Source organism: Sinohyriopsis cumingii, chromosome 18 (assembly GCF_028554795.1).
Source record: "Sinohyriopsis cumingii isolate HCF-2022 chromosome 18, ASM2855479v2, whole genome shotgun sequence".
Classification (NCBI taxonomy): Eukaryota; Metazoa; Mollusca; class Bivalvia; order Unionida; family Unionidae; genus Sinohyriopsis; species Sinohyriopsis cumingii.
In genome coordinates, this window is record NC_142978.1 from 81,961,219 (window position 1) to 81,976,001 (window position 14,783).

At 35.0% G+C, this 14,783-nt stretch overlaps 1 protein-coding gene across 1 annotated transcript; it reads left to right on the forward strand.

Annotated features, from left to right (window-relative positions):
* The first annotated feature begins 604 nt into the window (after positions 1-604).
* LOC149777158 (uncharacterized) lies at positions 605-5,661 on the forward strand. Its single transcript, XM_089942779.1, has 4 exons — positions 605-745; positions 2,305-2,481; positions 3,201-3,576; positions 4,189-5,661. Exons 2-4 carry the CDS (start codon positions 2,317-2,319, stop codon positions 4,536-4,538), a joined length of 891 nt encoding a protein of 296 aa, XP_089798905.1. The 5' UTR covers positions 605-745; positions 2,305-2,316; the 3' UTR covers positions 4,539-5,661.
* Positions 5,662-14,783: the final 9,122 nt, after the last annotated feature.

A 14,783-nucleotide genomic window follows, 5' to 3' on the forward strand; every position in this document is an offset into this window, starting at 1 on the left:
GCCATTTAAAAACAGCCCGCGGGCCGCGGGTTGGACAGCACTGCTTTAATCCATGCAGGTTAATTTCGCGCCAACGAACTTGGACAGTTTGGGAACTAAACCAGTTTACTGTATTAGATACAGGATCTAACCATGAGAACATTTCCAACTATTATAAATGAACGAAAAAGTTAGCTGAAATAAATACTGAATATCTTTTGCCCGATGTCGGATTTGTGAAGGTCAAGTCCCCCTTGCCTCTTTATTGTTTTCTCGGTTGCTTTTGGGTAATGAAAAATACTCATACCCGGACACGACTTGTACCCACTTAACCGCACCACTCGTGAATAACTACTTGAGAATTCTGTATCTTATTAACCTACAACTACGTTGATTTTCTTACAATTAATCTTAGGTCTTAACTTACGGTACTGCGTGCACTGGCTCCTGGATTTAATTTCTTACATGACAAGAAAGACATTAGAATGTTATAAATTTAAATTATTTTCCACATTTGTGAATTTATCAAATCGTTTGATCATTTTTCTTCCCAGAAGAGACGTGACTCAGACAGGATGTGTTGCCGTATTACGCCTCCACTCCCTTTATCAGAAATTATGTTGTCCTGAAGAGGCTTGTTTGTAAATTGATAAAGATGATGGGGTATATATTAGACAATATTACTGCATTATCAGCTAAAGCGTATCAGTAGATACTAGAAAACTGAAATACTTATTGCGAGTAACCGTATTCAAAGATCTCCGAGGTAAGTATAAATATATGTATGTATGTATGTATGTATGTATGTATGTATGTATGTATGTATGTATACTACTACTACTAATAATAATATTATTATTATTGTTATTATTATTATTATTATTATAGTAAGAACAAAATTAACTTTTAGGCTTTCCTAATCAGAAAAAATTTCAAACTTTTCTAGTTCTTTATGTAACAATTCCTCAAGGGGACAATTTTGTGTTTTCAAGCCTAATGAGTCCCATCAATAGGTTCAAAATATCAGAGTACTCCTGAAATTTTTCCTTTTCTTTCAATTCTAACTTTTCATCGCGTTCATTACTGTGAGATGAAAATGTGTGTATTCCAGACAATTGTTTACAACAAATCAATCCAGTTTGTTTTCCTCACAGCTGTATAGGTACATAAACAAGCAAAATCTACACCCATTATTCTTGAAAAATGTAACCTTGAGTTAACACTTCACACTTTCGAGTAAAGCTATTAGCGCAAGATGTTAACTCGCATTCGCAAATATTTTGTTAAGTTCATTTAAAAAAACTCATAGAAAGCAAAGAACTTTAAAAATTCCAAGACTGGTGATTTGCACTCTCGATAGAAAGTAAGGAGTTTAAAAAAATTCCTAGACTGGTGATATCGGCTGTCATTAAAGACAAAGAATTTAAAAAATCATAGACTGGTGATTTCAGCTGTCAGTAAAGACAATGACTTTTTAAAAAAATCCTAGACGGTGATTTCAGTTGTTATTAAAAACAAAGAGTTTAAAAAATCATAGACTGGTAATTTCCACTGTCACTATTAAGCTGGTTATGCTGGCATATAATTCATCCTTTTTCAAACAATAAATTCATTCTGACAAAGGAAATGCAGTTTTTTTTAAATGTCGGGTAATTTTTTTCGAGGGTGGTGTTTGGGCTGGTAGGAATATAATTTTTGTTAGAGCAAACAGTCTTTGCAATCACCATGCATTATTTTATGCATGTTTGGTCTATTACATTATCTCATATATGCTAGGTCTATTACATTATCTTATACATGCTTGGTCTATTACATTATTTTATACATGCTTGGTGTATTACATTATCTTATACATGCTTGATGTATTACATTATCTTATACATGCTTGGTCTATTACATTATCTTATGCATGCTTGGTCTATTACATTATCTTATACATGCTTGATGTATTACATTATCTTATACATGCTTGGTCTATTACATTATCTTATGCATGCTTGGTCTATTACATTATTTTATACATGCTTGGTGTATTACATTATCTTATACATGCTTGATGTATTACATTATCTTATACATGCTTGGTCTATTACATTATCTTATGCATGCTTGGTCTATTACATTATCTTACACATACTAGGTCTAGTACATTATCTTACACATGCTTGGTCTATTACATTATCTTATGTATGCTTGGTCTATTACATTATCTTGTACATGCTTCGTGTATTACATTATTGTATACGTGCTTGGTGTATTACATTATCTTACACATACTTGGTCTATAACATTATCTTATGCATGTTTGGTCTATTATATTCACAGATTCCCGTAAAGATGCAAAGTCTCGTCTTGATAATGACATTTCTTGTGGCACTGATACAAGATGGAAGCGGCCACGGTCGTATGATTGACCCGCCTGGAAGATCAACAATGTGGCGCTTTAACTTCAAAACTCCAGTTAATTATGATGATCATCAGCTATCCTGTGGGGGATTTGGGGTAAGATAACAAAAACATTTATCTTATTTACAGTTCTTAAATTACTGCAGCCGCTTTGACATTTTATAATTTAAACTATTCAAGTATTGATTAATTTCGATCATGTTTGTGTTGTCTTGAGTTCCTTGAAAACAGAGAAGAATAATGTGCTTTTAGCCACGCTCATGCAGGCGTTTGATTGGCTCAGGAGAGAGGCCCCTTGCGTGTAACAATATCATACACACGTGTGAGGATACTTGCATAGGCCAAGCCGGTCTGAAATCATATAAACGTCTGAAGATCTCTGTATAGGCCCAGCCGGTCTGATAAAATACACACGTTTGAGATATCTGCATAGCCAAGTCTGTATGATATTATACACACGTGTGAGGTTTTATTTGAAGAGGCCAAGCCGGTAGGATATCAAGCACACGTATAAAGATATATGTATAAGCCAAGCCGTTCTGTTATCATACACACGTATGAGGAGGTCTGCATAGGTCAAGCCGGTATAATATCACGCACAGGTTGGAGTTTTTTTTTTTGTGTGTAGGCCAAGTCGGTATGATATCAGACACACGTATGAGGATATCTGCATAGCGAAGCCGGTGTGATATCATACACACGTATGATGATATTGACACAGACCAAGCCCGTATGTGATATTTTTCTAATATATAAAATGTCAATTATTGTATAGATCTCTAGGCCAGAAAATGTCAACATTTGACTATTTTCAGGTACAATGGAGTGGAAATAACGGAAAGTGTGGTGTTTGTGGTGATCCTTGGGGTGGTCCATTGGACAATGAAGCAGGTGGAAAGTACGCCACAGGGACTATTGCGAAGACGTATAAAGCAGGCGTGACAATATCAGTACGAGTTCAAATCACCGTAAATCATGGCGGCTGGTTTGAATTTCGACTATGTCCAAATAATGACCCTCATAAAAGAGTCACCCAGTCTTGCTTGGACAGAAATTTGCTGGTCCAGCCTAATGGACAAAACCAATACCAGATTAACGCCGGGGATGGTATCACTATTTATACAGTAAACCTGGTGCTGCCGAGAGGATTGACTTGTTCACAGTGCGTACTACAATGGAAATGGAATACAGGTGAACATTCTTTTAAGTATCGAAGTCGGAAGAAATAAACAATGATGGGTGATAGAATGTAAAGAGAGAGGAAAAGATCGAACATAGGAAAACGAATCATGAAGAAACAATATAAACGATTAAATAAACATACAACACCTTATGTGTTTTCTCTTATTTATGATTGGTTTAGTGTTTTACGGTCCAAAAAAATACACAAGTAGGTTATTTAGTGCCGAGGTAATAAAAAAAGAGCATTACCCATGGAAATACCATGGTAGCCAATCCAGGTTGACCAATGAAAGGATTCGAACCATGTACCCTTTCGGCCGCGAGTCCATCAAGCTAATCGATGAGTCGCAGTGACTCTTAATGGAGCCACATTGACCGAAACTGAGTTCTACATTGTTGCTTTAGTATTACGCTTGAGAGAAAAAACCCTCTTAAAAATAAGAAACATCATAAATTTTAAATTTTATGTGTAGGAAGTTAGTATAAGACTTAATCTGTAAACTGGTTTTTCCAGTTTTTTTTTAATCTCTTCTGATTTATACTCAGAAACAACGATGACCTTGGTGAATACATCTCTTCCTTTCTTCTTGGGTATTATTATTATTATTATTATTATTTCAGCCTCTAATTGGGGTTGTGAAGCTTCCGGTCAATGCTGTCAAGGATGCGGTCACCAGGAAGAGTTTTACAGCTGTGCCGATATTGCCATTACGTCGTCAACCGACTCTTCTCTGTATTCGTCTTCGAACGTGTCTCCTGCCAATGCCAATCCAGCAATAGATATCGGGGCATTAAATTCTGGCAGTGGTATAGGGTTTAACCCTATTATTCCACCATCATCCGTCAGTTGTATGGGAACGCAAATTTTCCACTCCATTCAAAGTAATGCAGATGATTGGTGTAAAAGCAATTGCCCTGGAATTAGCTGCACCCCATCTTACTGTACGGATGCGTGCCGTGTGACTAAATGAGACTCAACGTCAGACCAATGTACCGTTGCTATTTTGACAGAGAGATCGTACAGAAAAAACGTTCTATTCCATCCCAAGATAAAATACATTTGCTATTGACAACGGACCAAAGAGGCATCGCGTACAGCTATGTATTTAAGCTACATTATTCTTTTAATTTCATCCAGATGTAAATTATATTGGTTTCAAAACTTACGGATGCAGAAAGCGGTACGTTCACTCAATCTACACTTAAATGTTGAAATGTTTAGTGAGAGACGTGAAATGGGCGATAATCAAGGCATTCTTATTCAAAGTAGTTTTTCATGTACGTATGAATGTCACCATCTTATATGTAAGTAATAAATATTTCAAGCTATGATGCTTTCTAGATAGGATATAATTTGAACTTTGATACATTTTGAAGAGATTTAAATTTGTTGTGAATACAATTCCTATAAAAAATGTGATATAACTTTGAGGATGGAATAAGACACATATTCCATGTGATGTACTTTTCTCCAGCCTTCATGTACTGAAAATTTTACTAGTGTGCTTAGATCAAACAATTGTTATTGTTTATGTACATAATGATTTGATTCCTAATATATATATATATATATATATATATATATATATATATATATATATATATATATATATATATATATATATATATATGCTTGTGTGTGTGTGTGTTCCTGCTGTATTTAATGATTTTTTCCTAATTTATATACGGTTTTACTTGCACATATCACTTATTGAAATTTCCTGTATGTCAGTAGTGAGCTTTGTAATAAAGTAATTGTGTGTATAACCGAAAGGGCAGTGTAATATGGTACTGTAAATTTAGCCTGTTGACTTCTGTGCCGTTTCAATGTACATGGCCATAATATTTGCATAAAATGTATCTTTATCTCTTTTTATTCTGTTGAATTGAAGCTCTTCACAACAAAGCTATATTTTAGCATTGATACAAGCGTTAAAGACCCACTTCCACATACTTTCACAAACAATAACCTAGTGCACAGATAACAAACAATTGTGCTCAGCTTTAATCTATGATCTCTGATCAAATCTTTTGATAGGCTGTAGATACTAAATAAAATAAAAGCACATTTTTAAGATTAAAACATAATCATTATATTTTGTTTGTTTTGTTCATTTAAAATAATGATGTTTATGAAAGAATTAGATTTGTTCCTTCGATGTTCAATGCTGTTACAAGCATAAAAGGGAGGCAGAACATTCAAGCATTTTGTTTAGAGATTTCTTTTTTTGTAAAATGTCATCCAGGATATAAGTTTTATTCACGACATGTTACGATGAAATATTTGCGCTGTGAGCTAAAGCAGAATATTTTTAGTGTGCTACAAAAACAGGACCGATCTGATGGTCTCTTTCTTAGGCTGTATCATGCATGGTTAGCATTAGCCTTTAACATGCATGGTTAGCATCAGCCTATATCATGCATGGTTAGCATCAGCCTATATCATGCATGGTTAGCAGCAGCCTATATCATGCATGGTTAGCAGCAGCCTATATCATGCATGGTTAGCTGCATATTATATCATGCTTGGTTAGCATCAGCCTATATTATGCATGGTTAGCATCAGCCTATATTATGCATGGTTAGCATCAGCCTATATTATGCATGGTTAGCATCAGCCTATATCATGCATGGTTAGCAGCAGCCTATATCATGCATGGTTAGCATCATATTATATCATGCATGGTTAGCATCAGCCTATATTATGCATGGTTAGCATCAGCCTATATCATGCATGGTTAGCATCAGCCTTTATCATGCATGGTTAGCATCAGCCTATATTATGCATGGTTAGCATCGGCCTTTATCATGCATGGTTAGCATCAGCCTATATTATGCATGGTTAGCATCAGCCTATGCCTATATCATGCATGGTTAGCAGCAGCCTATATCATGCATGGTTAGCATCATATTATATCATGCATGGTTAGCATCAGCCTATATTATGCATGGTTAGCATCAGCCTATATTATGCATGGTTTGCATCAGCCGTTATCATGCATGGTTTGCATCAGAAATAAAGTTTGGACTATTAGTGAAATATTGACGCACTGAAGTTGCAAGGGCAAACTCAGTTAATGAAACTTGGAGAAATACAGAAATATTTGATATCTGGCATTCTTTACATAAACAAATTTGTTCACTAATAAAACAAAATACAAAAACATTAGCATCATAAAGTAGTAAATTAGTATCATCCAATAGGAAATTTGCATCATCCAATATAAAATTAGCATCATCCAATAGACAATTTGCATTGGTTGTCAACCTAGACGGACGATTGATCTGATAATATGTTTTCAGAATGATAAAGACGAGAGCTAATCTACTTATTATGTGGTTACTTGTGAATATTGATAACCTAAAGACAACAATTACAAACAGCTAATTTACATCCTCTATTTATCATAAATTATGTATTCCTATAGAAAAATTTACTTACCTGAGATCAACGACTATAAAAAAAGATGGATAAATAATACAGACCAGAATACATATAATTACTAAACACAAATTTCTAGCATTTCCTGATACTAAATAGTGAACTAACATTAAAGAACCCAGTCTCTAGTTTGGAACGGAGCAAGTTTTCCGTTAATTTGCCTTTCAGCTGCTTTGTATTAGGCACAAAAAATTTTGCAATATAGCCATAACCAATAACAGAAGGCAAAACGTTCATCACTTGATGCGTCTACTGGATTGTCCAAATGGAGATTTCATCGAAAAGCAGGGTACGGTCCACTGTAGACCTCAATTTCAGATTGAAAGAAGTCATTTTGGAAAAGACATGCAGTCACAAACCCATTACACAGTCAAGCTCTTATTATTCGGACCTATTTAGAAACAATGATTTTATCCGGAAAATCGCTTGTTCGGGTAATAAATATGAGCTATAGATTATCGGTAGGCTGTACAAATACAATAATCCAGGTGACTATCTTGTAGGTCACGGTTTCATTTAAAATCCTCAACGATAATCCACAGATTATGATTCTGTATTATCTTGCTTGTGATACATTGGATAATAGAGAGGATTAAAGTCACCGCTTAGTATTAAAATTAAAACAAAAACCAATATAGAAAGCATTTTATTATTTAATAAAGTTGGTAAATTATTTAGCATTTGAACAAAATCTCAAAATGTCCTAAGAGATAAGTCAAGAACCCTTTAAGGAAAAATCGATATATTATGATTGTATTTTAATTGTTGATGCCTGCTGAACGTCCTGTGGAAAAAGTCATTGTTGCTAACCAAGCAATAAGAGAGATATTAAAATATCTAAATGTAAATAATAAGTTTGGAGATGTTGGGTGAGACTGGGGACATATTAATGTTGCCTAATTTTGAAGTAATACAAAATTGACATACTGGCGGGAAGTAATTTTAGCACTATCCAATTTATACATATGTATAAATATACAGTTACAAGCCAGTGGTCTTTGTTTGACCGAGCGGTGTCAAACCCTGGCGCGATTCCCGCTAGAAGTCATAAGCTTACCCCAAATTTCCAAAGACTTCCACACAACGTCAGCTGTAAATTAGAAAGCCCGACGTGTCCGTTCTATACATAAATTTATTCTAATCAATGCAAGACCACAGATTTCACAACCTGCCAAATATTTATCAACCGCACATCTGCATGGTTTCTCTTCGTTAGGTTTCCGTACCGTCAGCAGTTCACGCCGTAGAAACTACAACTATTGCTTAACGCAGGGAACTTTTTTAACTACGCCACCTTAGACCAGTAAGACTATGGTTTCCAGGTACATTTCGCCAGTACAACTGCATCACATTTGCCACCATGGCGACATAAACGGTATCTGCAAAATCCATTCGTATTGATTCCATTGTCTGATTTACCGGTTTCCTACCGTAAATACTGCCACTGCAGTCACACCATCAGTGTACACCACTAGATTTTAGTAGGGACTTTGTTATCTCAGGGACACTCATTCGGTTTTGACCTGAATTCACTACTAGTGAACCATGACAGCATGGAAACTCACTAACACTTCATTCCGTGACGTTTGCTCCTAATAATTGGCTAATTATTTCGGGCAAAGGAATATTTCTATTGCACCGAATTCCAATACTCCGACAAGTAATCACAAAAATCTAAGAATTCCTTAAAACGGGGCGCTATAACCAAATGCGCATACTGCAAATTTATTACAATACTATTAGCGGTTTTAAATTTTGGCGCTGCTCATTTTTCGGCCAATTTAGCCAAAGGTTAGTGCTTGTAAAATACAGGCACTGTATCACTACTACGTCGGCAACTTATTATTATTATTATTATTATTATTACTACTACTACTATTACTACTTCGGCAACTTATTATTATTATTATTATTATTATTATTATTATCAACCGTTTTGCGATAAGCATGCGATAAGCATTGATATAATGTATTTTGTTATATATGTATTACTACGACTCCATGGTCCTAAACTAAGTTACAGAAAGAAGCTAAAACCAACAAGAGTTGTACAATTTAAGAAATAATTTAATTCAGTAAGTTATAGAGTTGAAAATTTAGGAGAAACTTAAAATATTGAGAATTAAATCCAAAATAATTCTTAAAGATTATATCAAAAGTAAAATAAAATTAAAGTGTTCCGAATGAATTCCATGTCTTCGAATGTGCTGATATGCGTGTATCCTCAATCGCGCGTTTAATTGCCAACGGTCTTGATATATCACAATAGCATTGTCCAAAACTCCTTTTAATAAATTCACAGTAATCCTAGAATAACACTTTAGTCCAACGTTTATAAGCAATTTGTAATTCCAATGAATAATCCAAACAAACGAATCTTCTCAGATTATATCTCAACACAGCATTAAACACATCTGCATAATTATTTTGAAACTTTAAAGCCTTATATACACACTACGGTTCTACATCGCAATATTTTCCCACCTAATCTATGTTCCAATACATCCGAATGACATATTTCACAATACATCTCCACGTCGCAACACAACCCACCTGACTCAACCATCCAATGAAAAACTGCCTCAAACTTGTCAACAGGTTCATTATTAAGACTGATCTTAAAACTCACAAACACCTTTTTAATAACTCATAGATGCAACATACCGTTATTCACTAATATATATATATATATATATATATATATATATATATATATATATATATATATATATATATATATATATATATATATATATATATATATATATATATATATTATTACTATACAGTTATAGCTGAATGCGTCATGGCTGCCATAGTGATGCAATTAACAATGTCACTCAATAATAAATTATTATTAATATTTACAACTTTACTTTTTATATTTCGTGATCCTAAAGTTATAACAATGGAAGAGGGAAGTACTCGAGGTACAAATGGGATTATCGGGATATAAGATGAATTTAACTTGATGAGATTATCTGGTTACAAGGAGAATGCAACATTAGATGACTATCCTGGCACAAGAGAATTTATCATTAAGGAACTGCCTGGGCACAAGCGGAAATGTTATATCAGAAATGTCCATAGGTTTGAAATACACTTTTACTAACCATTATCCATGGGTATTAACCAGCATCCACACCTAATTACCCAAACCTACATATACCGACTGACACTACCATCTACTGACTAGTACCTATTCTTACCCAACACCCACACCTGCTAACCAACACACATTCCTTACTAAGAAGCACCAACATTTACAGAACATCAAATACACCAGAATGAAAAGGCACCGTCTTACCAACCTGATTCATGCACATGATACATGTTATCTTCATAGCATCACAGAATACGCAATGTGTGTCTGTAATTCACCATACGTTATGAGTCAAAGTAATAACTCTTGTACGTTCAGGTCTAAACTACTTTGTACAGTCCGAATGATCTGAAGATGGTTTGATACAGATTCTGTTGCAAATTACGTCAATATGTGTTAATGTACTCTGTACAAATATAAACACGCAAACATGGCATCTTCACAGCATCGCGTTGTATGTACACAATGTGCACAAAACTGCGGTTTTGTTCAGAATAGGCGGAAAGAACGAGTTCGACATGGAGTGGTACATGTCGATGCCTTCAGGAATTCATACATCACATCAAACAAATACCCTCTATGACGATAAACAATACACGAATGCAGTTTCATTTTTTTTTTTACTGATGTTCTTTACGCTATCCAAATTAATTTTGATACACAGTACGGATACAATTCAGTACAATTTGACATTTATAAAAGTTTGATTTGGTGTATTGACCCTTGGAAGTCAGTGAAAACCCCTAAATGATTCCGTTCTTGGCATGAGATAAGGAAATGCAGCATTCATACCGAACACTAGATCAGTTATATAAGATAATATGGGCGTTCAATACACGATACGATGCCTCTGGGTTACGTTATAGCACAAGTGACACACCGTCGGTTTGTTGGTAATAAATAAGTTTTGCAAAAGACTTCTAGAACTCCAAAGATATATAGGGGGCTCTCTACAGATACTATTTGCTTCTGACAGAGTGACAAGTGTAAGGTGAAGTTGTTTGCATTTGCAACATGTACATTTGAGAGGCTGTTGATATATCTCTATACTACTTTCATCATTTCTTTTCATGTTGTAGTTGTCGAAATCGTGCATGATTTAAACACACATATGGTCAAAACAGCTGCCCCATGTCCTCGAAAAATCGGTCTGAACTATTCCAAAGTACACTAACTTAAACAGATATTAAAAGAGACAACTAAATTTGTCAGAGTAGACTATACCATCGTCTGAAGGTGCAATGAATGAATTACAAAATAAAGATTCAACCATTGTGCAAGATGCGAAACTGTAGAGCGCCACCTAAAGTAGCAGATACGTGTATCACAGCTGGCTTGTTTGTCAGAGCACATTCATGCTTTTCAAAGACTCGTAATGCAACTTCCTCAACATTTATTTAAAGGATACAAAATTTGACGAGAATGTATACCCAATTTGAGACATGCCAACTGTGTTTTAATTTCATTAAAATACATACAAAGGATTCGATAGTTGATGAGAAAGCATGCGCAGCTCGATACGTATAGAAAAAAGCGAGTCGCGTGGCTCTAAGGATAAACTCACAGTGGAACAAACAAGAGGAAAAAAATTATGACACCAATATTATCAGTTTGTGAGCGACTAAAGTTAATGAATACACCTCTCATCCCTTTAGAAAATAGTTTACTCGTATTGTTATGGTGGCCCCAAACTTTCATTTTCATCCCAAAAAAAATTTTGTGGCCAGTTTGAATAGAGACATAGCTACAAATGCACGCTAAGATAATAAAGCCATTATACTACATACAACTAAGGAAGTTAAAGATATATATATAATGCTCTTCAGCGAAGAAAAAGTTGATGTCCGATAATAATATGAAACCTAAACAAAAGGAAAAAGATACATATCTGACAATACTTTTTTCCTACTTAAATTGAGTTCACTAGTGACTTGCAGGTATTCACATTTCATCGGGCGAATTGGTTTTTAAGTATTAAATACCATGGAAGCCGAGGCAGAGAACTCAAGTTTGTATTCTGATGTCAAGCTACAAGAGCTTAACGATGAAAAGGTGAAAGAGAACATAGGGGCAATTGTTTTCGTCAGTATTTTGATGATTTGGGGCCTTTTGGGCAATAGCAGCACCATCTTCATATACCTGAAGAAATACAAGCCTTCAAACTATAGGACTTTTATTTTGTGCTTGGCAATCGTTGACCTCGCAACGTGTTGTCTGTCTATGCCATTCAGCTTGATTATTCTAAGACTTCCTCTTATGTTTCCATACGATGAAGTGTGTAAGGGATTTACATTTTTGACATTTTCTATGTGCACTGGATCAGCTCTTATTCTGGTCACCATAGCAGCAGATAGATATCGGAAAATATGCGTTCCCCATGGTGCTCAGCTCTCAATACACATGGCCAAATACATTTGTATTCTGGACTTGCTGTTAGCATCGGTCTTCTCGTGGCCGTGTATTGTACTCTTTGGAAACAAGCATTATGAAAATTCGATGCACAACATGAGTGGAATCGGATGTTACTACAGCGACGAGTTTTGGAGTACAAGTTACCCAGCAAAATTTAACTATTTTCTCCTATTGATTCTATTTGTGACATTTGTGGCGCTGTTAGTAATCTACGGTCTAATCGGTAAGCAGATTCTCCACATCAACAGAAAAAGGCATCCTGACAAACAAATACAGTTGTCTGTGCAGAAAGATGCACAAAAATTGTATACCAATCAAAATTCTCCCCCGTCCGAGTCCCAGGAAAACGTAGTATCACAACAAGACTTAAATGAAAAAACGGAATTCAGTGTTTACTTCACTTCGCTGTATGATTTGACTGATATCAAGGAACGACAATCACCGTACCAAACATTTATTCCCCAGAAAGAAGATGATAGTCCAACACGATCGACATTGAAACCACGTCGTTCAAATACGGTCATTCTTACTTTGTTGATCATGACCGTTATTTCTTTCATCAGTTTTCTCCCGAATTTGTTTCTTTCAATCATAGCACTCGAACGCAAAGACTTTTTACCAAACCTCTCTTTCACAGAAATGGCCGCTTACCAGATCTTCTTGTACAGCTTCTACATAAACAGTGTCACCTTTCCTATCATCTATGGATTCTGCGATGCAAAGTTCATCAAAGAAGCTTGTAAGCTTTATAGTGTATGTGTTCCTCTGTGTTTCAGAAGACGTTAATGATCTGAACTAAAAGCATTTTGTATTCCAACAAATCATGGCCACGTGTGAAATTATATCATTCACGTTGTTTAGTCAATATTTTATGTTTGAAGACATGACATTGTTTATGATACATTGCAATGTACAATGTGCAAGGCAGATACATGTTGATGTGGGTTAATAACATTCGGAGAACCAACTCGTCTCTTCCATAAGAGAGGTTAAGGCTCGTGTATGAAAAGTCTAGATGAATCGATTGCTGATGTTTTTTTTTTATTATTGAAACGTGTTCGTATTTCTTTATAATATTGAATAATGACATCAAAATATATTGTTAAGTGTAAACAATAAGAGTGGTTTTCTATACATACCAGTAAACCTGCTTACTGTCATCCACAGAAAAGCTTTTCGCTGTATTACCCACCTGTCTACAAAGTCATTTCTCGTAGAATTGTTAACTATTCTAGTTTAATGCACAATGCGTGCCGATAATATTAGTACATAAAATGAAGATCGGTGCACCTCTGAAAGGAAAAGGGTTACACTTGTTGCAAAATGAAAATTGTCAAATTAAGTTCAAATTATAAAAGTTGTGTAATCGTCTGCTGCAATAATAAAACACATTTTATTCATGAAAACAAATTACGAAGTTGAATTTTACGATGTCAGTAACTTCTTCGCATTTAAGCAGCTTGATGGGCAATTCCTTATAATGACAAGACTTAGATTGACATGTCTGTCAAAACCAGTTTTGTAATCATAGTGGGTCATTTATAACATGCTTCTAGAGAAAATATCGCAAGACAATCCCTTTGTTAGCACGGTTGTTTATTTTATTTTGTGGAAAACAGGGCATTTTTATATTAAAACAATAACATCATCATCTCCCCCACCCACACACACGGAGTAGGTAGGTCACTCATTTTTCCATACACACTTAATTTCAATTCAACATTTAATCACCCATTATAAGGGAGGGGGTATTATTTTAATTTGCATATGCACATACAAAGGGAAGCGGTATTCTTTTGTTTCCGTTCATATTAAGACAGGTACATAATATACACACGGAGTAGGTAGGTCACTCATTTTTCCATACACACTTAATTTCAATTCAACATTTAATCACCCATTATAAGGGAGGGGGTATTATTTTAATTTGCATATGCACATACAAAGGGAAGCGGTATTCTTTTGTTTCTGTTCATATTAAGACAGGTACATAATATACACACGGAGTAGGTAGGTCACTCATTTTTCCATACACTCTTAATTTCAATTCAACATTTAATCACCCATTATAAGGGAGGGGGTATTATTTTAATTTGCATATGCACATACAAAGGGAAGCGGTATTCTTTTGTTTCCGTTCATATTAAGACAGGTACGTAATATACACATGGAGTAGGTAGGTTTTGTTCTCGTGCATACATACACATAAAATCATACTTACCCAAAGAAAGGAGAGATCCTTTGATCGAAATAATACGA

Bases quoted from the DNA above. Each gene is read 5' to 3' on its own strand.
- LOC149777158 (XM_089942779.1), top strand. From the start codon at position 2,317: ATGCAAAGTCTCGTCTTGATAATGACATTTCTTGTGGCACTGATACAA. The intron at 2,482-3,200 runs GTAAGATAACAA...GACTATTTTCAG, and splicing joins TATCCTGTGGGGGATTTGGG to GTACAATGGAGTGGAAATAA. The intron at 3,577-4,188 runs GTGAACATTCTT...TTATTATTTCAG, and splicing joins ACAATGGAAATGGAATACAG to CCTCTAATTGGGGTTGTGAA.